Source organism: Loxodonta africana, chromosome 15, assembly GCF_030014295.1.
Source record: "Loxodonta africana isolate mLoxAfr1 chromosome 15, mLoxAfr1.hap2, whole genome shotgun sequence".
Classification (NCBI taxonomy): domain Eukaryota; kingdom Metazoa; phylum Chordata; class Mammalia; order Proboscidea; family Elephantidae; genus Loxodonta; species Loxodonta africana.
This window is the reverse complement of record NC_087356.1, coordinates 16,499,452-16,526,690: the sequence shown is the minus strand read 5'-3', so window position 1 is coordinate 16,526,690 and position 27,239 is coordinate 16,499,452. Positions and strand designations below refer to the sequence as shown.

At 39.7% G+C, this 27,239-nt stretch overlaps 2 protein-coding genes across 4 annotated transcripts in view; both read right to left on the bottom strand.

Annotated features, from left to right (window-relative positions):
- Positions 1 to 20,635, bottom strand: part of ADPRHL1 (ADP-ribosylhydrolase like 1) — a 29,433-nt gene extending 8,798 nt beyond the window's left edge. Inside the window, exons 1-4 of the mRNA XM_003413629.3 lie at positions 18,496 to 20,635; positions 11,708 to 11,872; positions 6,599 to 6,724; positions 572 to 712 (exon numbers count right to left, since the gene is read on the bottom strand). Of these exons, the coding sequence (XP_003413677.1) occupies positions 572 to 712; positions 6,599 to 6,724; positions 11,708 to 11,872; positions 18,496 to 18,709 (646 nt within the window). The 5' untranslated portion in view covers positions 18,710 to 20,635. The remainder of the gene's footprint in view (positions 1 to 571; positions 713 to 6,598; positions 6,725 to 11,707; positions 11,873 to 18,495) is intronic.
- Positions 20,636 to 20,751: 116 nt separating this feature from the next.
- The window catches only part of DCUN1D2 (defective in cullin neddylation 1 domain containing 2), a 54,820-nt gene continuing 48,332 nt past the window's right edge, over positions 20,752 to 27,239 (bottom strand). For all 3 annotated transcript variants that reach the window (XM_023552674.2, XM_023552678.2, XM_010593600.3), the window contains one exon: positions 20,752 to 23,292. Coding sequence is in view for 2 of the 3 variants with exons in the window: in XM_010593600.3 (XP_010591902.1) it covers positions 23,213 to 23,292 (80 nt within the window). In the remaining variant the exon portion in view is untranslated. The remainder of the gene's footprint in view (positions 23,293 to 27,239) is intronic.

The following is a 27,239-nucleotide window of genomic DNA, read 5'->3' as shown; positions in this document are numbered from 1 at the left end:
CTGTCTTGGCTTCATGGCATTGAGGCTTGAAAATATCCTAGGTCAGGGAAAATATCCTACGTTCCAGGGACAATGTGGAACATGAGGCTTGATTTCTCCCTCATTTCTCCCTTAAGAAGCAGGTTACTTCACTTTGTGAACCTAATTTGGGAAATTAAACTTAAGCATCCACTCCAACTCCTCTTTTTAGCTACTGTCAGAAATAGAGGTGACGGGTAGAAGACTCTCTGAAGAAACTAAAGTCCCAAAGCCAGCCAGTTCTCAGCGGTTCTGGCAATGAAGACTCTGGCTTGCTCTGGATTTCCTTGCACACACCAGTGCCATCCTCAGTGAGATGCCTGCCTTCTGGTCAAGTAATCATCTTAGATGTTCTTTATGAAGTCAATACTGCTCATACTGACGCAATGGGTATTCTCTTGGTTTCACAGTGGGGCAAACACACCTTGAAATATTTGGGAGGTTGGCCGTAGGAGTTTAGTTTTTCTAAATCTGCTTTGAATGTGAATTAAGATTAGCCTCTCTCTAGATGCCAGCGCTTTGAGGATGTGATGGCAAAGGAAGCCAGGCTCACCTGCCATATGCCGAATGGTCTTTTTACAATATTCTTCAGCCAGTGGAACCACCTTCATCATCTCTCTCCCCCACTGCACAAGTGGCTTTCCTTGTATGGCATAAGATACGAACAGGGCTGTGCACAGTGACCCGAGGAACCCTAAAGGAGCACAGGACAGTGGTGGGAAGAAAAGAGACAATGCTGTCACCTTCCTCATAAATCATTTATTACTACAGAGAGCTTTCTGAGCTCTGAGTAAAACACACATTTCTGGGAAGGATTGCATTGTTGCCAGGGTGATGCCTGGTAGGTAACCTCTGGGCATTTTGTGAAGTACAATACCAAAGAGAAGTTTCAATAAACTTCATGAAAATGGTGATGATCATGAGTCTAAGGAGGTAGAATATTATATTCATTTGAGTCTTACACGCTTGATTACTCACCTTAGAGAAGTTAGAATTTAAGAAGGAATCGACTCAACCGCAACAGGTTTGGTTTGGTTTTTGGTATCATTCTTCAAAGGAGCCCTGGTGGCACAATGGTTAAGCTCTGTGATGCTAACTGAAAGATTGGTGGTTCAAACTCACCCAGTAGCTCTGCAGGAGAAAAGATCTGGCGATCTGCTCCCATAAAGATTACAGTCTAGGAAACCCTATGGGGCAGTTCTACTTTGTCCTATAGAGTTACTGTTAGTAGTAATTGACTAGACAACACACAAAAACAACAACAACATCATTCCTCATACAGTTCTCTCTGGTGAACTCAACTCCTGCTACTAAATTTGGTGTTGGGGCCTGTTCTCATTTTATTTTTGGACTTGCTACTAGTAATAGATAAGTTTCTTTATAAGTACTTAGATTCAAATTATCGGGTTTCGCTTTTTTTTTTTTTTAATTTGGTATGTCGAATTTTAAAACTATGTTTACTGAAAAAAAAAACATGATTTTTAAAAACACAAGACATTGTTAATGCATGATTTAAGGCTTGGAGGACTAGCATCATCAACATTCCAGGTAGGCAGGTAGAGCTGAAGACTGCCTTCAGCAAACCAACCCTGAGGAAAGGAAGGAAACAAGTGGGAAGTCCAGTATACTTTTCTTCCTCAAATTTCATTTAAAAGTTGTAAATGTTAAGGGAAAGATCGAACCAAAGGACTAATGGACCACAACTACCACGGCCTCCACCAGACTGAGTCCAGCGCAACTAGAGGGTGCCTGGCTACCACCACTGACTGCTCTGACGGGGATCACAATGGAGGGTCTTGGACAGAGCTGGAGAAAAATGTAGAACAAAATTCTAACTCAGAAAGAAATACCAGACATGCTGGTCTAACAGAGACTGGAGAAGCCCTGAGAGTATGGCCCCTGGACACCCTTTCACCTCAGTAATGAGGCCACTCCTGAGGTTTACCCTTCAGTCAAAGACTGAACAGACCCATGAAACAAAACAAGACTATAGGGGGACACCATACTGGGGCAGGGACTAGAAGGCAGGAAAGAACAGGAAAGCTGGTAATAGGGAACCCAGGGTTGAGAAGGGAGAGTGTTGACATGTCATGGGGTTGTTAACCGATGTCATACAACAATGTGTGTGCTGATGAGGAACTAGTTTGTTTTGTAAACCTTCATCTAAAGTTCAATTAAAAAAAATTTTTTTTAAGTGTTGCCCATCATACAGCAGGACATTATTTTCCCTAGTGTCATCTGTTGATCAGGTACTTGAAGTTGTTTTCTTTATGTTGTCACAAAACAATATGTGCATTAACTGTTCAATGAGAAACTACTTTGCTCTGTAAACCTTTATCTAAAGTACAATTAAAAAAAAGTTGTTTGGTGACACACTGCGGGGAGCAGGCGGGGTGCGTCCTTAGGGTTAGTCAGTACCCATGAAACAGGTCCAGGTTAATGGCCTTTGCCAGGTACATTCCAGCTGCTTTGGCCTTACTGGAAGCTACTGTGGAATACAGTAGACATAAGCTTTAAGTAAGACTAATGGAAATTATTCATAACTATCCCAGTAATAACAAAACAAAAAAATCCCCCAGCGCTAGCCGGACAGTCATGGAAATCTTGATGGTACCATTTCCTATATAGAATCTGCCTGTTTTCAAGGAAATAAGACCATTTTGTTATTACTACTAGTAGTAACAACAATAAAGAACTGCCCCATGAGGTTTCCAAGGCTGTAAATCTTTTTGCAAGCAGACTACCCCATCTTTCTTCCACGGGGTGGCTGGTGGGTTCGAACCGCTTACCTCTAGGTTAGCAGCCGAGCACTTTAACCACTGTGACACAATCTTGCTGGCTGAAAGTGAAGAGGACTTGAATCACCTATTGATGGAGATCAAAGGCTATAGCCTTCAGTATGGATTACACCTCAAAATAAAGAAAACAAAAATCCTCACCACTGCACCAATCAGCAACATCACGATAAGCGGAGAAAAGATTGAAGTTGTCAAGGATTTCATTTTACTTGAATCCACAATCAATGCCCATGGAAGCAGCATTCAAGAAATTAAATGCCGTATTGTATTGGGCAAATCTGCTGCAAAGACCTCTTTAAAGTGTTAAAAAGCAAAGATGTCACCTTGAGGACTAAGGTGCCCCTGACCCATGGTATTTTCAGTCACCTCACATGTATGGGAAAGCTGGGCAATGAATAAGGAAGGCTGAAGAAGAACTGACACCTTTGAATTATGGTGTTGGCAAAGAACATTGAATATACTGTGGACTGCCAAAGAACAAACAAGTATGTCTTGGAAGAAGTATAGCCAGGGTGCTCCTTAGAACTGAGGATGGCAAGACTTCGTCTCACGTACCTTAGACATGTTATCAGGAGGGGCCGGTCCCTCGAGAAGGCCGTCTACACTGGTAAAGTAGAGGGTCAGTGAAAAAGAGGAAGGCGCTTAATGAGATGGATTGACACAGTGGCTGCAACAATGGGCTCAAGCATAACAATGATTGTGAGGACGGCACAGGAAGGGCAGTGTTTGGTTCTGTGGTGGTACCTAAGGGTCACTGTGAGTCAGAATCAACTCAATGGCACCTAACAACAACCATAACAATCAACAAGTATTGAGCTGTTACCATGTGCCAGGCACTATTCTAACTTGTGTAACTTCTTTAATTCTTACCACAACCTTGTGAGGTAGACATTATAATTATCTCCATGAACTTGGATGAGAAGCTTGAGGCAGTGAGAGATTATGTAACTTAATTTTAGGTGACCACGTTGATTTGGTCTATGTGAATGAAGCAAAGTAACAATATTTGAGAGACTATACAATTTACATTTACAATTGTAAATAAAAGAAAATGAGCTTTGAATCTATTCAAATTCTGGTTTCATTGTTTATGAGATGTAAAACCCTGGGCAAGTTATTTAGTGCATTTTGAACTTTGATTTCCTCATCTGTAAAATGGGGATAATAATACCCACTTTGTAATGGTTATTGTGAGGACTAAATTATTTAAGCATAGAAAGTGCCTAACCAAGGGTCTGATACTTAGTAAACTGGCACTCAAAACATGGTAGCTCTACAGATTCCCATCCCATCCAGTAAAGTCTATTGCACAATTGACAAGCTTTCCTTCTGAGGGGGGTGGGTGGGGTGGGGGGGACACTGTTAGAGGAATCAGTTATGGATCATTTCTAGAGCCAAGAGATTAGAGTTAATGGACCAAAAATAGTCTCATTTTCAGATTTCCAGGCTCTAATTACTGTCCTGACTCTCATGCCATTGCTCTGCTTCCTCGTGAGGAATATTTTAGCTCTGGAGTCCTGGACAAATGCATGCTGTAATAAAAATAGCAACACTTGCTGCTAAAGGTTCTTTGAAAATTGAAAAAGGGCATGGAGTTAAAAAGTACTTCCAAATATTAATGACTACAATTGAACCCTTAAAACATTTTCCATCATTATCCTAGAAATACATAAATTATTTAACTCTTTAACATGTGAAATAACATTTCTTTAGTAAGAGTGGGCAATATGTTAGCAAACTTTTTAGAAGTTAAATCCCCAATCCAAATTCTTGCACTCGATACATTGTTTTCCAAATGTTCGATATTTTCATGTTTGAAGATTTTTTGTTTTTAATTTAATTTACGTTGAACCAGTTAGTAAATGCCCGGCATTTGCCCCTTTCTAACTATCTAAGGTTTTGACAACTGGCTGAATTACATATCTCTCCTCTTAACTTTGGGCTTGGCTTGGGGCCTCTTAACTTTAAAGTATTTAACACATTTCTTTGCTGAGATGGTACTCAGGCTGTCATAAACAAAGGTGAACTCATTTGGTATATTTTGTCACACACCCTCAGCAGAAAGGCCTCTCCATAAACACTGCCCTGGTTTTTTAGTTTTAGCAAATGCCATTTCAATGACTACTGTTCTCGTCTGCTTAGGTGGTGCTTTCTAGGAGGGTACAGAGTGACCCCTCTCCTCCTCTCAGTGAGTGACACTCAGTTGAAATGAGCATTAAGGGTAACCTTGAAAGGGAAACAGGTCACCAGAGAGCAGCTGGCAGCCTGGGGACTATGTGTGGAATTGGGTGGAGCACACCCATCTGTGTTGCTGTGATTTAAGGGCTGATTAGAGGTGTAAGAGTTTCAAGTCGTTTTTCTTTTTTTAAATTATAAGCTGAATGAGCCACCTACTAAGTCTTTCTAAGTCATGTCCCCAAGCAGGTCTTGGGGCACTCGCTCGTTTGCCCTCTCCCGTGGAGGATCCTGTTTTCCTCTGTCTGACAGACACTTGGTGAAAGGGAGAAATAACAGAAAATAGCTGACCTACATTCTGCCGAACATGGTACGCACTGTTTTCACAGGTTTTATTTATCATGTAACTCATTTTCTCCTCACATGGATTAAATCCAATAGGTAGGTATGATTATTATCATCATATTCACCCCTGTATTACAGATGGGGAAACCGAGCCATAGGTAGTTTAAATAAATAATTCAGCTCACATAGAAAAAGTGGTGGAGCTGGGATATGAACCCAGCAGGTACGGCTCAAAGGGTATGTCCCTGTTTTAGTCATCTAGCACTATAACAGAAATACTGTAAGTGGATGGCTTTAACAAAGAGAGATTTATTTCTTCACAGTGAAGTAGGCTAAAAGTCCAAACTCAGGGTGTCAGCTCCAGGGGAAGCCTTTCTCTCTCTGTCAGCCTTCTCACCAATCTTCCCCCGGACTAGGAGCTTCTCTGCGCAGGGGCTCCAGGTCCAAAGGACACGCTCTGCTCCTGGCACTGCTTTCTTGGTGGTATGAGGTTCCCTGTCTCTCTGCTCACTTCTTTCTTTGACATCTCAAGAGATTGTCTCAAGACACAATCCTCCTGCCTCACTAATACAACTGCCACCCATCCTCCCTCATTAACATCATAGAGGTAGGATTTACAACATAGAGGAAAATCACACAATACCGGGAATCGTGGCGCAGTCAAACTGATACATTTTTGGGGGGACATAAGTCAATCCATGGCTGTGCCTGATCATCATGCCACAGGGGACGCAAAAGCTCCCTAGCCTAGGACTCAGCACCTAGCAGGAAAACAGTGAGGAGCTGCTGGATTCAGCTTCCTTATTGAAAATACAGTATAACCTCTCATTCCCATTACCTCAACCCTAGCTTCATTCAGGTAACTGGTGCTTTCCTCTTTCTGTTTTTCTAATACAAAAGATCTTGAAACCAGTAAGAATCCTTTCACTTGCACAACTTCCCCGACATCACCACGCTCATCACCAATCCTGCTTTAGGCTGAAAACAGAACTTCAGCAAGCTGAAGATTAAAAAACAAAACAAAAAAAACTCCAAGTCCCACAGTAAATAAGCAAACAAACAAACAAACAAAAACAAAACTGATGTGACCCCATAAGATTTCTAGTCCAGAACATTGGGTAACAAGAGTGAGCAAGTACAGCTGGGGTGGAGAATTACAAAATAGGCACCTGGCAAACACAGGGTTGGGGGTTCTCTTGTGTTTAAAGACACACACCGTTTAGGTTGTATGGCCCTGACAACTGACCCAACTCCAGGGTTACCTGTAGGGTGGTTATGCGTCATCCTTCCACACTCGATGCTAACTTCAATAAGTGTTTCCAACCGATCAGCCTTCCAGTATCGCATCCCGATGCACATTGCTTTGGTGGCGGCCCCAAATCCTGAACCTGCATAAAAAATGAAAATACCTGAATTTAGACCTTTGCCCCTAATAATTCCACCTCTGGGAATCTAGCTTTCATAAATAATTTGAAAAAATGTATGTAATAACAGTTCATCATGCTGTTGTTGTGTGCTGTCAAGTCGATTTCAATTCGTAGCGACCATGTAGGAGAGAGTCGAAGTGCCCCATAGGGTTTCCAATCTATAGGAAGCCTACTGCCACATCTTTGTTCCATGGAGCCGCTGGTAGGCTCCAACTGGCGCTGACCTTCTGGTTGGCAGCCAAGCCCTTAACCACTGCACCACCAGGGCTCCTCCATGTTCATCGTAGTGTCATTTAAATGTGTCAAAACTAGGCAAAGGACTCATATGCCTAACAACAGAAAAGAGATTAAATAAATTATGACCTATCCTTATGTTGAAATATTATCTAGCCATTAAAAAAAGAATTTTTAGTGGCATGGGAAAATGCTCATCAGATAATGCTAGTTGGGAAAAATGTAGAGGACAGGATTGTATACACGGTATACTTTCAAGCATATATACATCTTTTCTTTTAAAACAACTTCAAGGAGTTGTAATTGACGAATAGTAGACTGTACGTACTTAAAGTGTACAAGTGATATGTTTTGACATACATACATACATATATATATATACACATACATATATGGAAACCCTGGTGGCGTAATGGTTAAGTGCTATGGTTGCTAACCAAAGGTTGGCAGTTCGAATCCACCAGCCCCTCCTTGGAAACTCTGTGGGGCAGTTCTACTTTGTTCTGTAGGGTCACTATGAGTTGCCATGGACTCGATGCAAATGGGTTTGGCTTTTTTTGTTTTGTTTTGTTTTATACATATGTGTGTGTGTGTGTGTGTGTGTGTATATATATATATATATACCTTTGAAACCATCACCTAAATAAAGGTAGTAAATGTATCTATCATCCCCCATGCGCCTTTGTAATCTCATCTTCTTGCCCCTTCCCAGGAACCATTGATCTGGCAGCAGAGGTTAGTTTGCATTTTCTAGAGTTTTCTGTAAGTGGAATCATACAGAATGTATTGCTTTTTTCCTGGCTTCTTTCACTTGGAATAACTATTTTGAGATTCATCCATGTTGTTGTATCAATAGTTCATTCCTTTTTATCGCCAAATAGTTATACGGGTATACGACAATTTGTTTACCCATTTACCTGTTGATGGACATTTGAATTGTTTCAAGTTTGGGGCTATTACAAATAAAGATGCTATGAACATTTATAACTATGTCTTTACAATCATACAGATGTAAGCTTTCTTTTCTCTTGGGTAAATACTTAGGAGTGGAATGTCTGGATCATACGGTAGGTAAAAGTTTGATTTAAAAAAAAAACAAAAAAAAAACTGTCACACTGATTTCCAAAGTGATTGCACCATTTCACACCCCCACTAGCAGCTCCACCACATCCTTACAACGTTTGCTATGATCAATCTTTGTTTAATTTTAGTGATTCTATTAGGTACATGGAAGCCCTGGTGGTGCAGTGGTTAAGAGCTATGACTGCTAACCAAAAGGTCAGCAGTTCAAATCTACCAGATGCTCCTTGGAAACTCTATGGGGCAGTTCTTCCCTATCCTATAGAGTCGCTATGAGTCAAAATCGACTCAAAGGAATGGGTTTTTTGGGGTGTTTATTAGGGATATAGTGATATTTTGGTTTTAATTTGCATTTTTCAAATGACTAATGACTTTGAGCAAGTTTAAGAGTGCTTATTTGTCATCTGTAAATCTCCTTTGGTGAACTGTCTGTTTAAATCTTTCACTCGTTTTTGTTTTGGGTTCCTTACGTTTTTACTATTAACGTATCTAATTATTCTTATTACATCTTATTATTATTTAAGAGCTTTTATACATTCTGGATTCAAGTCCTTTATCAGATATAAGCTTTGCAAATATTTTATCCAATTTGTGGCTTGCCTTTTCACTCTTTTAAGAGTTGTCTGAACATAGCCAATTATTGCCATTGCTATCAATAAGTTGTACACCTGTAAAGAGTTGAACTTGCAAAAATGATAGGTATATTTACAAAAAAAAAAAGGGGCATCTTCTGAAGAGAAGAAGAATGAATTTGGGAAGTATTCCCACTCTTCAGTTTCTTGTGAGTTGTGCACAGCTGGAATTATTTCTTCCTTAAATGTTGGGTAGAATTCCCCCATGAAGCCATCTAGACATGGATTTTTCTTTGTAGGAAGGTTTTACCTACAAATTTAACTTCTTTAATGGATATAATGCTATTTAGATGATCTATTTCTCATTGCGTAAATGTTGGTAGTTTGCATCTTTCAAGGAATTTGGTCATTTTGTCAAAAATAGTAAAATTAATTGGCTTAGAGTTTTTAATGTCCTTTTTTTTTTTTTTTTCTTTTGATGTCCATAGTAATGTCACCTCTCTCATTTTTGATACTGGTAATCTGTCTTTTTTTTTTTTCCTAATTAATCTAGCTAAAAAATAATCAAATTAAAAAAAAAAAAAAACTTTTTAAAGACCGAGCTTTTGGTTTCCTTGACTTTCCCTACTGTCTTTCTGTTTTGTCATTGATTTCCACTCTGATCCTTATTATTTCCTTCCTTCTGCTTTCTTTGGGTTTAATTTACTCTTCTTTTCCCAGTTTCTTAAATTCAAAGCTGAGGTCATTGATTTGAGATCTTAGATTAATACCTCTTCTACCATTATGGATTCGTCTATTTCTCCTTGCAGTTTTATCAGTTTTTGCTTCATATATTTTGAAGGTCTATTATTAGGCACATAAACATTTAGGCTTGTTAAAGAAGATAAAGAGAAGGTCCTTGGTAATTAAGAGGGAAACAAAAAGCAGCAATAACAACTGCATTTGCATAGCATTATGTAGCTTTGAAAGGACTTTGGTATACTTTCCTTCTTCTGATCCTTCTCTATAGGGTAGACAATGGTGGCATTAGTATTCCATTTTTAAAGAAGAGAAAACATAGTCTTAAAATGGCAAATGACCTGCCCAGTATCACAAAGCTGTATCAGAACTTAAGTTAGAAACCAGGTTATCTGATTTTAAGTTGTATTCTTTAAGACATTTTTTTAATTAAATTTTTATTATGAAGTTATACATGTACGTGGTAAAGAAAAACTAAAAGAGAAGAGCGTGAAGTGAAAAATAATCCTAAACACACACACACAAAATAAACAAACAAAACCCAGTAATTCTCCCTCCCCACTGTGAAGATTCTTGATTGTGCTTAGAGAAAATTTCTAGGCAGTACAAATGTGAGTGGGGATAACTATCTATTTATACCCTTGTTGTATACAGAGTATGTACTAGACACACTAATTTGCATCTTGCTTTTTTTACCTAATCTATCTTAGAGATCCTTTCATATGTCAGTACACATAGATCTGCTTTACTCTTTTTAATGGCTGCATAGTATTCTGTTGTATAGATGCACCGTAATTAATGTCACCATTCTCCTACTGATGGACATTTAGGCTGTTTCCAGTCTCAGAATATTCTTTACATAAAAACAATGCCACAAAGAACATCCTTTTTAATTTATCTTTGTGCACTTGCTTTAATACATAGTCATTATGGGTCTTTAGAGTTTCTGGAAGTAGAATTACCAGATCAAAGGCCATGCACACTTAAACATTTTGCTAGATAACGCCAAATTTCCCTTCAAAGAGGTGGTACCATTTTTACACCCTTTCAGAATGAAGTTCGGTGCATTTCTACCACACCACTGAGGACAGAGCTCAGAGGTGAGGCTTTTCCAGGTTGGTAATCAACCTACACATGCACAAACTTCCTCTTGTGAGCCCAGCTCATTTGTTCCTCTTAGTTTACACTTGGTGGCTGTTCTGGCTCCTCTACCATTTCTTTGCCCTCTCACTCTTTGGGTTCTCATAGAGACCTGTGTCTCTGCTAAGTTTTCAGAGAATGCATTTCAGCTCAGGGACACTCCTTTTAGCCTATGTGAGTTTTCTTTTTCTGCCTAGGAAACAGGAGTCCAACCACGTTCTTCAGCCTGAAAGAGCCATTTAGGGAGGGACTACGGAAGAAGCAGACCTGATAATTTTGTGCTAAACAACACAGCAGCTCTGAAGCCATTTAGCCTCCTAATATAAAACACAGAGGGCACAAGTCCAGGACCTTAGGAAGAGAAGGAGTTTCTAAGAGACGGAGACTATGGCTACAGGCAGTCCCGGGTTAGGAACCTCTGACTTACAAACAACCCGTAGTTACGAACCAATCCCCATAAAGCCTATTATATTAAAAATTTGAGGTTCGTACAATGGTTCTTAGTAAAAAAGAGGTGCCATTTTGTGATGCACATCAAAACATTTTTATTATTATTACACTATTACTATGTTAAATATGTTTTAGTGTATCTGGAAGTATTTTGTTAGTGCTTTTTATGTATAGAAGGGTACACTATGTGCTATATACTAAGACAAACATTTGATGAACTGACGTTACATACGAACCTAGCTGTTCTGATTTACATACAAATTTGACTTAAAGGCAGACTTAGGAAGGGAACTCGGTCATGATCCGGGAACTACTTGTACCTAAATAACAGCACCACCGTAGCCACATCGAAGCGTCATAGAGACAGGTATGCAGGGGGTGCATGTTTTTCTTGACGTTGTGGAAAAAAATACAAACTTACAGGGAAAGTGGTGGAAAACACTCCTTAAAATAAACCAGGGAATTGATGACAAAAATCCTGTTGGGGAAGCTCAGTGCCAAGTGGGCAGGCTTTCTTTAAATAGATGCCAAAAAGGGCAGGGCTGACTTAGAAAAGGACATACTGCCCTGCAAAAGAATTTTTGGCAAATCCCTTGTCGCCTCAAGCAAATCTGGAATGTAAGGTGGGGTTAGTTGGAATGACAGAAGAGATTGGTTGGTAATTGGTTAGTGTTACAGAGGGGAACAGAGCAACACAAGTTTAAAGTGAGAATAAATGATTTCCTCTGACCCTTTTCATTGAAAGGTGTGTGCCAGGCGAGGAGATAGTTATCTGGCTTCAACTGTGAGCAGCCTTCAATAGTAGCTGGGTCTGGCCGATGCCCTGGAAGCTTCTCAACTATTTCCACATAGCGCTTCACCATCTCCCGGTACAGGTCATCCAGGCACCAGTAGTCTGAACGGAGGAAAGGGAATGGACAGAAGTCAGTGCAAGCAGCAGGAGACAAAGTCATCTCAATTCCCTCCTTGGATCAAGGATTCAAGGCACTGAGTCTTAACTGCTGCTGAATAAATGCGGCATTGCAACAGCGACAACAGAAATAACAGCAATTATTAGGCTTCCAAGTTAAAAGTCAAACAATTTTTTTCCTCCAAGGGGGCAAAAATTTTGGTGATTCATCGTACACAACCCTGCCTACCTGGAGAAATTTAAAATGTAGACAAATAATTCACTTTAGATTTCATATATTACATTTCGTTATTATGTTTGTTATTCTCGTTACAATTGAGAATCCAGAAAAATTCCATGATCCTCATTTTGTACTAATGGTTCATTCTCCACACACGTGAGAAAATACAGAGCTGAGATCTGCCCATTCCTTGGGCTTCTAGAACAGACATTTCTAAGATAAAAGAAAGTGTGATTCTACGAGGCAAGGTCATGATATCTCCATAGACACATCCAAACTCCCTGAGGGGCCAAATTTCTGGGCTGAGAGCTGTGGGAAACATGATCCTGGGGAATACCTAGCTCAACTGGCATAACATAGTTTATAACAAATATGTTCTACATTCTACTTTGGTGAGTAGCGCCTGGGGCCTTAAAAGCCTGTGAGCGGCCACCTAGGATACTCCACTGGTCTCACCCCTTCAGGAGCAAGGAAGAATGAAGAAAACTAAAGACACAAGGGAAAGATTAGTCCAAAGGACTAATGGACCACATCTACCACGGCCTCCACCAGACTGGAGTCCAGCATAACTAGGTGTTGCCCGGCGACCACCACTGACTGCTCTGACAGGGATCACAATAGAGGGTCCCGGACAGAGCTGGAGAAAAATGTAGAACAAAATTCTAACTCAAAAAGAAAGACCAGACTTGCTGGCCTGACAGAGACTGGAGAAACCCTGAGAATATGGGCCCGAGACGCCCTTTCAGCTCAGTAACGAAGTCACTCCTGTGGTTCACCCTTCAGCCAAAGATCGAATAGGCCCATGGAACAAAACAAGACTGAAAGGTGCACCAGGCCTGGGGTAAGGACTGGAAGGCAGGAGGGAACAGGAAAGCTGGTAATAGGGAACCCAGGGTGGAGAAGCGAGAGTGTTGACATGTTGTAAGGTTGTTAACCAATGTCATAGAACAATGTGTGTACTGTTTGATGAGAAACTAATTTGTTCTGTAAACCTTTATCTAAAATAAAATTTAAAGAAAAGTACAAAAAAAATTTTTTTTTAAGTCCATTTTGACCTCTTCTGTCCTCCCCCGCTTCTTCTCCTACTGGGGAAGTTGCCAAACGGGAGCCCAGTGCACCCCATTGCCACATTTCCACAAAGTACATCCCCAGCAATATGGAAGGTGTTTTGGGAACAAGTATGGTCTTAAGTCTGTAGAAGATTATGGGGCATGGAGGACCAAAGGAACTAACATATATTAAACACCTGCTGTATGCCAGGTACTATACTATACATCATATACTATCTCATATAAACCTGTTGCTCTTGAGTCGATTGCGACTCGTGGCAACCCTATGTGTTTCAGAGTAGAACTGGGCATAGGGTTTTCAATGGCTGTAATCTTTACGGAAGTAGATTGCCAGGCCTTTCTTATGCAGCACTGTTGGGTGGATTGAACTGCCAACGTTTTGGTTTACAGCCCAGTGCAAACAATTTGTGCCACTCAAAGAGAGACAGAGAGAGAGAACAACTTCATATCGTTTGGGGGAGGATTACATGATAAGGCTCAGAGGTTATGTGACTTGCCTAAGATCAGAGCTCGTAAATGGATTTCAATTCTAAACCCTGAGGCTTTTTGCTGTTAAGTTATTCTATACCGCAGTGGTTAGTGTCCACACATTCTCTAACATTACCGTCTAAAGTGCTTGGTAATATCAGAGAGCAGAGCTGTGACCAAGGGGAGGGAGCTACTGTACCAGGTGAGGTCAGGCAGGTATAAGGTATGCCTTCCAATGCCAGCATTTACAGTTCCCAACAAATGTGTATTCTGTACTCAAAAACATTTAAGGCAGACACTTGGGTTGAGATCAGGAGGCGGCTATTGCAGCTCCTCTTTGGTAGTGCATTCATTCCTGTTTCGGGGAGGGTGCATGTGTGGGAAGGTGTATGTGTAAGAGGGGGACAGGAGGGAGAAGACACAGATCCCCACTCATCACTGAGTACAAAGTAGGCAGTGGAATGCTATCTACATGAAAAACCAAGGACCTTTTTATGGGCGCGAGTAAGGTCTTCAGTAGGCCACACCAGGGAGTCAGGTATTCTAACACAGAGGGATTAAGACAGGTTGGAAATCATCACAGGACAAAAGTTCTCCCATCTGCAGGAAAGCTGCAGCTCTGTCAACTGCTACAGCAGGCGGAGTAGGTGGTACTCCAGTGGCCTTTGCTTTAACAGCGCCTAGAATCATAAACCTCGGAAGAAGGAACTTAGCGATAAGAACTGGGTTTTAAAAATCCTCATACCTCATTCACAGAGAATGAGAGACCCCTTAAATGGAGGAAGTCCTCAGAAGACTCAGTCCCTGCAGGTCTGCATACGGGAATATTATACATTGGATGTACTTTGCATTGCCACAATTCTGAGCTGCGGAAGAAGAGAGGGTGTGGCAAGACCTGGGTTTGGGAGGAATACAGTTTGCAAGTCACATGGGAAGGGATGTTACATTTTAACACTGCGAGAATAAAATTAACCTTCGCATACACATAAAACCCCTTGTTGGGACGCGTGAACCATTTGGATTTGGTGAGGCTGTTTGTAAACTGATAATGTGTGCAGATCTTAGTCACAGCACTATCAGCTTACAAACAGCCTTTATGAACTCAATCCTAGGTTAATAAGCTTGGCCCTTCCCGGAGTCCTCTAAAATAGTTCATTTTATTCTTGAACCAGATACTATGAAAATGTCTATATTTAACTGAATCTAGGCTTTTTAAGGAAAAAAAGAAAAACCTCATAAAAACAAAAGGGCCACAAAAAGTCTTATCTTTTCAAGTTAGCATTTAGACTAGAAACAGATTTTTCAAAGCATTTTTTTTCTTTTTCAGAGTCTAGGAACTTGTTATCTGAGTTTCTCTAATTTATGACACAGGTGCTCTGCTCATTTTTTCTCCATCTCACCCACCTAGTCTCCTAAAAGATCAAAGAGAATCAGTTTTTGCAATTGCCATTAAGTCTCCCAACTAATGTCATAATAATAATTTTAAAAAGGCAAAATACCAAAATCAAGTTACTTTGTAAAACAAATATAAAACTGTTTCAAAATGTTTATCAATACAAGCAGAAATTCCACTTTAACTCCAAGGAGTGGTTGGTGGGTTTGAACTGCTAATGGTTGTCATTAGCAGCCAAACACTTAACCACTATGCCATCAGGGCCCCACTTGAACTCTATAATGGAGCTATTGATAGAGAAACAAATAGTTGAGTCTGGGCATATCTAGGTCTTCCTGCAGGTTATGGATAGATAGGTGGGCACTTCCTGCCAGTCTTCCCAAGTCAGGCTAATAACTCCTTTGTTCCTCAAATGCTGTAGCAGCTACACGGGCTCATTTGCTTGGCTGAGACATTCGGAACTGCTGACCCTAAGACATTTTATAAAGACACGACATTAGCTATATTGACACAAGCCATCTCTCCATAATAATATCCTAAGTCCTTACTCACACTTTAGTTATGTTATTTAACCCTCACATAACCCAATGACGAAGGTATTCACCAAAACCAAACCAAACCCATTACTGTCAAGTCGACTTCAACTCGTGGCAAACCCATGGATTACCAAGTAGAACTGCTTCATAGTGTAAGCGCTACAGAAGCGATCAGCAGGCCTTTCTTCTGGGGTGCCATTGAGTGGGTTTGAACCACCAACCTTTAGGTTAGATGTTGAGCACAAACCGTTTGCATCACCCAGGGATCTATGGAAGATGGTATTATTATCATCCCCAAAGAGAGGTTAAGCAACTTCACTAATTTTATTAGTTTTTTTAGTAAGGGGTAAAACAGGAGCAAAATTAGAAATGTCAGGCTCCAAAGCCTGGACAATAGTGTAAATTCTTTGAGGATAAGTCTTCACCTTCTTTTGTATCTCTGAGTTATTGCACAAGACCTGGCTTACAAGTAGGCACTGAATAAACGCTTGTTGAATGGCTTAATGAGTGCTTACTGGCAATGTGAGTTCTTTGCTCATAAGCTATATATATACTGAATTACTTATCTATCTCATAGAATATTGGACACTACTATTTCCTAATTCAATATTTGCTCCTGTGCCCCTTTGAAAGACACACCTAAAGGAGGACGTCACGCATGTTATAGCTCATCGTTCCCATCACAATCACTACAGTAGGAGAAACACAGTCCTCCAGCTCACACAGCTACAAGGTTTGTAGGGTTAAGGGATTTATTATTTATTAGTGAAACTTACTGAAATACTCCACGCTGTAGCTTCACTTTGTGAAAGTCAGCGTCTTTGGAGAACATGTGTAAGAGTCATAATAAGCCCAGTGCTGTTGAGTCGATTCCAACTCATAGCGACCCTGTAGAACAGAGTAGAACTGCCCCATGGTTTCCAAGGAGCGCCTGGTGGACTCGAACTGCCCACCCTTTGCTTACCAGCTGTAGGACTTAACCACTACGCCACCAGGGTTTCCAGAGTCATTATCATGGATTGGAACTCAAACAATCTGGTTCCAAAGCCTGTATTCTTAAGCAGTATAGCTCACTACCTCGGGCTACTGAAATACGCAAATATTTCAAAAATCGCAATGTATAATGGCAGAGTTGCCTTCCGTTGTACATGGGATCGCCAGTCAGGGCCCGATGTGATGGCAGGTGACAGCCATATATATATATACACTCACACACACACACACATATATATGTATTATGACTGCAAAGAGGAGTTAAATTTATCTTTTTTTTTACTCATCTTCGATACAATCTTACCGTCATGATAATGTCCACTTGTTTCACATACTCTCCTAGTAGTAACCACGTAAAAACAACAACAACAAAAAAAAACCAAACCCAGTGCCATCAAGTCAACTCCGACTCATAGCGACCCTATAGGACAGGGTAGAACTGCCCCAAAGAGATTCCAAGGAGCGCCTGGCAGATTCGAACTGCTGACCTCTCGGTTAGCAGCTGCAGCACTTAACCACTACGCCACCAGGGTTTCCCCCACATAAAAAAAGCCAGATAATTCTAACAGCCAGATTCTGTCATTTCACTAAATCTTACTAAAGACAAGGACAAATATGTAGGAACATATATGGATGTGTATACATGTGTACACACAGGATCAAAACATACATGAAGGAAGCAGGATTGTAAGAGTATGTACCGAATTTGCACAGTTAAAACAAATTATGTTTTTGTTTCAAAAGCCATGCCCAGTGACACCCCAGGAGTGCAGCAGGTGCTTTGGGGAGGCCCAGTAAGTGCTATGGACTTCTAGAATACTATTCAATACTGTCGAGCATAAAGGTGCTCAAGACTCTGCCTGAAAATGCTAGAAACAGGAAGTATTTTGAGTGTGTGATTGTGCAGACCCAGAAAGACACTCCACTATTTTCAGCCAGCTGCGACATCTTATCTGTGGTGCTTCAGCTCTCTCCTGAGTGATTTAGGGACCGGCCACAAAGTATATGGCACTCCTATACAGTGACCACAAGAACTAAATTTAGCATGCTCACAGCAGAGAAATGGAATAGTGACATGAATGCAGAAGTTAAATTTCATTGACTTAATAGCTGCCCTCAGATTTTGCTTTTACAAAGATATGCAAATAAGACCGATAGGTTTTAAAGGAGAGAATGACTTGTAGGAAAACTGCTACACAATTATAAACCTACAGTTTCTCTGAAGATTCAAGTACAAACCTGTTGATCCTAAAGTCAGGAAACTTTGTTTCTCCCCCAAATCCAGTCAATTTGAAAATGTTTTCTTAGAACATGTTCATGTATAAGCAACTATCCAACCTTGACGATGTTTTGGTAGATGGAATTTAATCCTAATTTATAAGAATTTAGAGGTAATTCCCACACAGTATTATCTTCATGGGTCCATATTTCAAACTGGCTTATTATTTTATATTCTTGTGAAATAGATTGAGAACAAGGAGGCTGCAGCTCTCAAGTGAAAAGCAGAGTGCTCACCCTATTCCTTCTAAAACAAGTCTAAATCAAGAACGCTTAATTGGTTTGAACTCTGTTAGGATCAGGTGTTCTCTCTCGTTCTGTGCACGTTGGCCTAGTTAACATGTGACAAATAAAAATGAAGTCACTGTTTAAAAATGAAATCTTAACTATCTGCGAAGTAAAATAACACTGTCAACAAGAGGCACTGCATGAGAAATATGATCTACCACATATATAAATTGTTGTGGGGCCCTGGTGAATACTAAATTGCCACTTTTAACAGCGGCATCGGGTAACAACATCAGTGAAAAGACCGCAGTGCTTTTAAAGCTCTGAGTGCCTATTTCAAGAACTTTAATAGCCACACCGTTGTCTGTTTCTTTTCTAACCACACTCACTGAAGAGAAGTGATGAGGCCGACCGAGCCTTACCTGTGGTGAGTGCCTCAGCGGTTGCTATGTGCATGATGGTGTTGTCACTCACGGGCCATTTTTCCGGTGAAAGCATGAGCTGGCCTAGTCCTCCGATTTGTTTCAGTTCCTCCTGGATCTTTGCACCTAAAGCACTGTTTTCCTTGCTGGCATTTCTGTAACCAAGAGCATCTCCGACGCATCCCAAGAGCATAGCAGCCTTAAATTTCTCCATCTTGGGAGGGCAGGCCAGGCCTTTGAGGCGTTCCTCTTGCTGTTATAGCTGCTGAGCGTCCTCAGCCTTTCTTGCTTCTGTTTGTTCACTGCCTTCGGTCAACCTGCTGACACTTATATGGGTCCTTGTATCACTGTCAGGACCTTCCTCTAAAAGGCCAGGCACTCCTTTTCTGTCTCTGCAGGTGGCACCTCTTACATAAGAACCAATGAGAAAAACTCTCTGGATCCTAGCAGCTCAGAGCATTCCTTCTAAATAGCAGGGCCCCTGGAGCACCACCGTGTAAGGTATCAATTTCCCTCAGCATTCTGGACAGACTCCAGCTTTTCAATAAGAAGACTGTTGTCTTTAATCAATCAATGTCCATAACATCAAACATTCTTTTAAAAGCACTAACTTCTAAGTAACAAATCTTTGCAGTATTCTTGAAGAATTAATATACGCATATTTTTAAAAAGCTTTAAGACATAGCTTATATACCGTAAAATCTACCCGTTTTAAGTGTACATTCTTGATGAATTTTGTAAACCTATATTGTTGTGAAACTATCACCCCAAAACTTCCCTTTGCCTATATCCTCCCCAGGCCCATTGTTTTGCCTTCTCTAAAAATTTCAAATAAATAGAATCATATTATAGTCTTTTATATCTGGCTTCACTTAGCATAATGTTGAAATTCATCAATTACATGCAACAGTCTTACAGAAAAAAAAACAACACTTCTTTTTGATGATAAAACGTGCTTATGATAGAAAACTTTTTAAAAGTGCAAAGAAATAAATTTGTGGATTCTTTTCATTTCCTTTGTTTTCCATTTATGTTTAGTATGATTATTGATAGGTGGTATGAGTTCATTGCTGTCATTTTTTTTCTGTGGTGCTGACATTTTCTTTGTCCCTCTTACTATCCTGTGCTGAATTCCTTCTGTTTGTGGGGGTTTTTTTTGGCAAGGAAAAAAAAATTGGCTCCACTGTGAAAGATTGTTTTCTCAAAATTTGATGTTCAACAAAAGGCTCTCCAAATAACTAGACTTTAGATTGGAAAGTGGTAAAGCGTGTCAGCAAAGTGAAAAGCTTCACAGTAGAATTTCTGATTATGCTCTCAGTAGGTGTGTTTAAAATATTCTCACCAATTTATGAAAAGAACATTCAAAGATATGATGAAGCTGAGTGGTGGGGCGAGGGGAGATACAGAATGTGTAAAACCAGAGCTCTTGGTTAAAAAAAAAAAAAATTAGGAAGTCCATCTCCCTGACCCCCAAATCCAGAAGGGTAGATAGTTAAAGGGTATCCAAATGATTTCCCTTCCCTGTTTCCCCATGGAACCTACTCTCATATTGGACCCAGGAAAAGTAGAAGGGAGTTATACATGAACTTAAAAAATACATCTGATAAAAATAAAATTTAACTAAACATGTATTATACCTGCAATTTGTTAAAAGTGAGTTTCTGGAATATTATTCTAGCTAGCATAATTCTGACAGATTCTGAAACAGAGAGTCCTTCAAAACCATTACAGATAGTTCTTGGTTGCTATTTATGTAGGTTCCCTATCCAAACAAGACAAAACAAAACAACAAAAACTAGAAATGACATACAACCATGTTATTTATGTAACTATCTTAGGTAGAATTGCATAGTTTGGCAGACATATCTATTATTGAGGGGAGTAATACAACCTATGGTTAATTTTTTTCTACATCCTCAGCCTCATTTTGTGACTGATTTTTATCTATGCTACTTTAAATGGACAATACTCAAAAAGTTTTTTTTTTCTTTTTTCTGATTCTGAGGCAATGGAAGCCTCCATAAAAGATAGCTATGAACAACTGCCATACTATTTGACCTATGTCAGCAAATTAGAGATAAGATTAGTTCATTCAACAAATACTTATTGAGTCCTACTTTCTGTCAGGGACTACGGATACAGCATCAAATGATAGAAAAAAACCTACCATTACCCCCACGGAGCCTGAAGTCTAGATTGTACATAATATTACACTTAAACTTTTATTACAGTAAAAAACACAATTACACATGTCACTTTGAGAGGGAGAGGACGATGTTTATTCTACAAATTCTTGGTAGACACACTATGAAGGTACAGGACAATGTGTATTTCTTAGATCTAACATGTTCGGTTTATTTATGTATTTTCAGTATATTTATACTTTGTTACAGTGTATTTCGGCATGTGATTTCTATCAACTCAAGGAAATCATATTGTGAATTTGTGAGATCTCTGATTTCTCACATGGAAAACACCCACATTTAACAGCACTATTTTTTTTTTTTATACAATACTGAAAAAGAAAACGAAATAATTTAACCTGTTTCAGGACACGATTACTAGAGAGAGATAGCCACGACCTTGGAAGTTTCCACAGGAGGTTATATATTTAACTTTCCCGCTTATCCCGTGACTAAAGACGAAGATCCTGACATCTAGTGGCGAGTATCTAAGTAACTAAGGACAGAATTGAAAAGGATACCACCACAACCACCAGAGAAAATGATTTATTTGAATGGTTTTGAAGATTTTATCATTTTAATAACATGCATAATTTAAATGTATATAATAGAAGGAAAAGAAATCCACAATTTTTTCAAGAGCCATTGTCCAATTACTAATATTTTGATAACTATTGATAAACAACCCTATAGAACTTTAAACCTTTTTTTTTTTTTTTAAAGTATTGCAGACCTTCATAATTATTTGAGTTCTATAAATTTCTCTAAACAGAACACTTACATGTCAACAAAGCTTAGATGGATGCTTTTATATTTTTGAAGTTTTCATTATAGTGAGCTTTTACTGTATTAAATAAATGTTCTCTTAGAATCACAGATCTTTGAAGGCAGAGATGGCCTACTTTTTTCTCTTACAGATATGGAAACAGAGGTCCAGGAAAGGTTAAGTGACTTGTCTCAGGTCACACAATCAGTGGCCAACTTGGGCCTAGATCTTCAAGACCATTTTTCACTCCTCTATCCCTTGCTGCCCTTTTTTTTTTTTTTTTTTTAAGATTTCTAGGCAAAAGAATATATAGTTCATACCCTAGCAAGGATACCTAAACAGATACCCCTCATGTTTTAAACAGATGTTTCCTAAAACACTGAATGAATTCTATTTTGGGGAGTCAAATTAAACTGCAAATTTTAGGCATGCTTTCTATTTTATAGGAAGTCTGAAGTGAAGCTCTTTCACATTCTCTCCTGTACAATAATTGCCAATTTATCTGTGTCATAAACTGTACTGTATATGGGCAGCAAGGCACACCTATAATGTGAAGATCAAATATTGTTAAGCTCTTCTTTTTAAATGTGAGGTAGGGTCAAGAGAGAGGAAATCCCAAAACTCTTAAGAGCTTTGCCAAAAGAAGAGCAAGGAGACCTCTTAGGCTTTTCAAGCCTTTGGACATCACATAATTTATTCCTGGGCTGCGCCAGAGGGTTCACTTTGACAAGGTAGAGATCAGAAAAAACAGGTAACATGATGCAAAGACAGACAGACTGCAGCTCTCAAATAAGATGAAGGTTTCTGCTTTTTATTTTGTTTTCTCACAACAATGTATATTTTAGCTTGTAAATTGTACGGTCTGTACAAAGGGTTGGATGCTAGACATTCTACCAGATACTGCAGATATTTGAAAGGAATCAGCTCGCGTGATTGTTAAATCTATAATTCATCACTTGCAAAAGAAATTATTTTTCATGGAAAAATGTCTCTTTAAATGTAATACAACATTTTTTTAAAAAAAAACATACTGTAAGAAACTTCTTAGGAAGTTCAAATAACATTATTAAAAGTAAAATAGGCCCGCTGACTTGTAAACACTTTAAAACTTTCCTGAAATCACACACTGTGCAAACTGTAATGATATATTAAAAATTATACAGTGATTTGCAGATGAACGTCTAGGAAAATCAAAACAAACAAAAATAGATTTGGCAAATCTAGATATCTGATAATTCGAAAAATATAAATCTTGAATTCCTGGCACCAAGTTTAAAAAATGTTCAAATCCATTACAAGATCATCTTTAGGGCACATTTTAAACACCTCTGACGTGTATAAAAATACAACATCCTACTTGAGAACACAAATACTGTTTTTTAAGTGCAATTACAATATAATTCAGCAGGAGTTTCGGTAACTGCTGGTGTTCACCTTAAATCACGGATTGAATAGCATGCTCTGCAGTCCTGCAAAATGGGCTCTATGTTACTTTTTCTTAAATATAAAAATCATGCAGAAATCTCTTACAGCCACAGCTACAATGACCCCCATCTCCAAATATTCCAAAGCAGTCATCTTCGGAGGAATTTACGGTGTCCATAAAACAGTCACCATTTTCTTTAAGCAGAATCAGATGCTTGTTTCAGTTTCATGACTGGTCAAGATGACTTCGGAAATCAGTGAGAATGTATACAGTAACCGACCAAAATGTCTCCTTGACAGGACGCAATTCATTTATAATCGTAATCCAGCTTAACTGTTCTGCTTAGAAAGTGCTGCGCTTTCCACCTGTGACTACTGGCCGTGCGTATTCTACAAAATCATCTATGAGGACAGGCCACGCGCCTAAAGGAAAACAAACACACCAAAAAACAAGTTTTTAAAGCGATATTTTTATATTCAAACCACTGTTTTCACAATCTGACATTTCTATTTTAAGAACCAAAATGATTTTAAGTTTATACAGCTCATGCTTCACAGTACAACGTAGCTGAAGTTCTTTAATTCTTTTGTTCTGGCCAGACCAGGGTCAACAAGTGTTGGTGTGTTAGCATGCATTGACAAAGCCCCTTTGTTATGAGGATCACACACAGTCTATCTGAACACGTAGTTTCTCACAGTGGCCTGACATGGCTTGACAATCCTCAGCCAGGTGCTCCAAGCACTTGGGACTAAATGATCACAGGGAATGAAAAGAAATGTACCTATCTGTCCTCAGGCTGGACTGATGAACTAACCCACTGATTCACAGCAACCCTACAGGACAGACTAGAACTGCCCCACAGGGTTTCCAAGGTTGTAATCTTTACAGAAGCAGACTGCCACATCTTTGTCCTGCAGAATGCCTGGTGGGTTTGAACCTCTGACCTTTCAGTTAGCATCTGAGGATTTAACCACTGTGCCACTAGGGCTCCCTGGATTGATGAACTGCTTTCCTTCAAACAGGTCATTTATATTCTTGCCCCTAGGGTGCTGTTTTCTTGTTAGGAACACATGCCTCCTTTGTGTTTCTTGATTTGTACCCACTCATAAAGGCCCAGGCCAAATCTACCAAAACCGAAATGATTCCTCTAAGCTTCTGCAACACTAAAGACTACTACTACTCAGCTGCCTACCAGCTAAGATGGGACCTTCTCTGTAACATCCAGCATGTCTTCTGTCCACTTCCCCACCCTTAGCAGAAGTAATCCATCACTCCTGCTTGTTCTGGAATGTAGAGATTCTTCAGGTCAGCACTTATCACATACTTACTACATGTACTTTCTACATGTACAATTCAGTGACATTGATTACATTCTTCAAGTTGTACAACCATTCTCACTCCCCTTTTATGCATTGTTCCTCCCCTATTCACGTAAATTCAATGTCCCCCTAAGGTTGCTATCTAATCTTTTGAGCTGCTGTTGTCAATTTGATCCCATATAGATAGATCTTAAAAGAGCATAATGCTCAAGGCAGACATTCTTTACTAGTTAAGCTAAACTACTCTTTGGTTTTAAGAAGATTTCAGGGAATATTTTTAAGGTTTAAAAGATTATCAGGGCTCATCCAGATTCCATGGCTACAGAAAGGCTGAATTCCATGAAAATTTGAAATTCTATTCGGCATTTTCCCCCCTTTGATTAGGATTCTTTAGAATCTTGGATCAAAATGTTCAGTAATGGTGGCCAGGCACCACCCAATTCTTCTGGTCTCACGGCAAAAGAGGCAGTTGTTCATGGAGGCAATTGGCCACACATTCCATTTCCTCCTCCGGTTCCTGACTCTCCTTGTACCTCTTCTGCTCCAGGCAAATAGAGACCAATTACGGTACCCTGGATGGATGCTTACAAGCTTTTAAGACCCCCAAGCATTATGAAGCAGACTGCAAGGTAGCACAGAAGTACTAAATACTTGATTAGGATAATTAACTGGGATGTCCAATGAAGCCATGACCCTAAATACCCCAAGCAAGGAACCAAATTCCATGAGGTGTCTGGTTGTACACAGGCAGCCTCAGCAGCTACTCTTTTTTCTTGTCACTGTTGTAAATGTATCACACAACTTTTGCCAATTTAATTTTTTACAGGTGTACAACTTATTGACAGCACTTTCAATAATTGGCTATGCAACCCTGTCCTTAGTCAATGGGATTTTTCTATCACTGTAAACGGAAACTCGGTACTCCACAAGCAATTAGTCCCCCTTCCCCTCTCGCTCCTGCCCCTGGTAACCACTAGTAAACTTTGATCTCTATACATCTGCCTGTTCTTCTCTTTATATATAAGCAAAGTTATACAACTTTAGTGATTGACTTATTTCCTTTAGTAATTGACTTATTTTACCCAGAACAAAGTCTTCAAGCTCCATCCACACTGTAGCATGTATCAAGACTTCATTTCTCTTACTGGCTGCTTAGTACTTCATTGTACATATGTACCATATTTTGTTCACCCATTCACTATTGATGGGCATTTAGGTTGTTTCCACCTTCTGGCTACTCTGAGCAGTGCTGCAATGAACACTAGCGTACAAGTCTGAGTCTCTGCCTTCAAGTCTTTTGGGTATGGGCTAGCCGAGTCACATGGTAGCTTTATTTTTATTTTTTTGAGGAACTGCCACATTGTTTTCCACAATGGCTGTGCCATTCTGCACTCCAAACAGCAATGGAAAAGAGTTCTAATTTCCCCACATCCTTGCCAACATGTTATTTTCTGGATTTTTTTTTTTTTTTTTAAATCTTAGCCATCCTGTTGTTAGGTGACACTGAGTCAGTTCCGACTTACGGTGATCCTATGTACAACAGAATGAAACACTGCTCTGTCCTGTACCATTTTCACAATTGTTGCTTTTTAAGCACACGGTTGTAGCCACTGTGTCCCGTCCATTTCTTTGAGAGTCTTCCTCTTTTACGCTGACCCTCTACTTTACCAAGCATGATGTCCTTCTCCAGGGACTGGTCCCTCCTGATAACATATCCAAAGTATGTAAGTCAAAGTCTCGCCATCCTTGCTTCTAAGGAGCATTCTGGTTGTATTTCTCCCAAGACAGATTTGTTTGTTCCTCTGGCAGTCCATGGTATATTCAATATTCTTCTCCAATACCATAATTCAAAGGCATCAATTCCTCTTCCGTCTTATTAATTGTCCAGTTTTCCCATGTACATTAAACCAAAACCCAAACCTAGTGCCGTCGAACTGATTCTGACTCATAGCGACCCTATAGGACAGAGCAGAACTGCCCCATAGAGTTTCCAAGGAGCACCTGGTAGATCTCAACGGCCAACCCTTTGGTTAGCAGCCGTAGCACTTAACCACTATGCCACCAGGGTTTCTCCATGCACATTAAATGACTAAAAGTACTGTGGGTCGGGTCAGGTGCATCTTTGTCCTCAAAGTGACATCTTTGCTTTTTAACATTTTAAAGAGGTCTTTTGCGGCAGATTTGCCCAATGCAATACATCGTTTGATTTCCTGAATGCTGCCTCCGTGGGCACTGATTATGGATCCAAGTAAAATGAAATCCTTGACAACTTCGGTATTTTCTCTGTTTATCCTGATGTTGCTTACTGGTCCAGTTGTGAGGACTTTTGTTTTATGTTGAAGTGTAATCCATACTGAAGGCTGTGGGCTTTGATCTTCATCAGTAAGTGCTTCAAGTCCCCTTTGCTTTCAGCAAGCAAGGTTGTGTCATCTGCATACTGAAGGTTGTTAATGGGTCTTCCTTCAATCCTGATGACGCATTCTCCTTCATACAGTCCAGCTTTTCGGGTTATTTGTTTGGCATACAGATTGAATAAGTATGGTGAAAAGATATAACCCTGACACACACCATTCCTGATTTTAAACTACTCAGTACCCCCTTGTTCTGTTTGAACGACTGCCTCTTGGTCTATGTACAGGTTCCATATAAGGACAACAAAGTGTTCTGGAATTCCTATTCTTTCCAATGTTATTCATAAGTTGTATGACCCACACAGTCAAATACCTTTGCATAGTCAATAAAACACAGGTAAACATCTTTCTGGTATTCTCTGCTTTCAGGCAAGATCCATCTGACATTAGCAATGATATTCCTAGTTCCATGTCCTTTTCTGAATCTGGCTTCTGAATTTCTGGCAGTTCCCTGTCCATGTACTACTGCAACTGGTTTTGAATGATCTTCAGCAAAATTTTATTTGTGTGTGACATTAATAATATTTTTTGATAATTTCTTTGGATTGGGCACAAATATGGATCTCTTCCAGTCAGTTGGCCAGGTAGCTGTCTTTCAAATTTCTTGGCATACTGTATATTCATCTTCTTTTGATGATT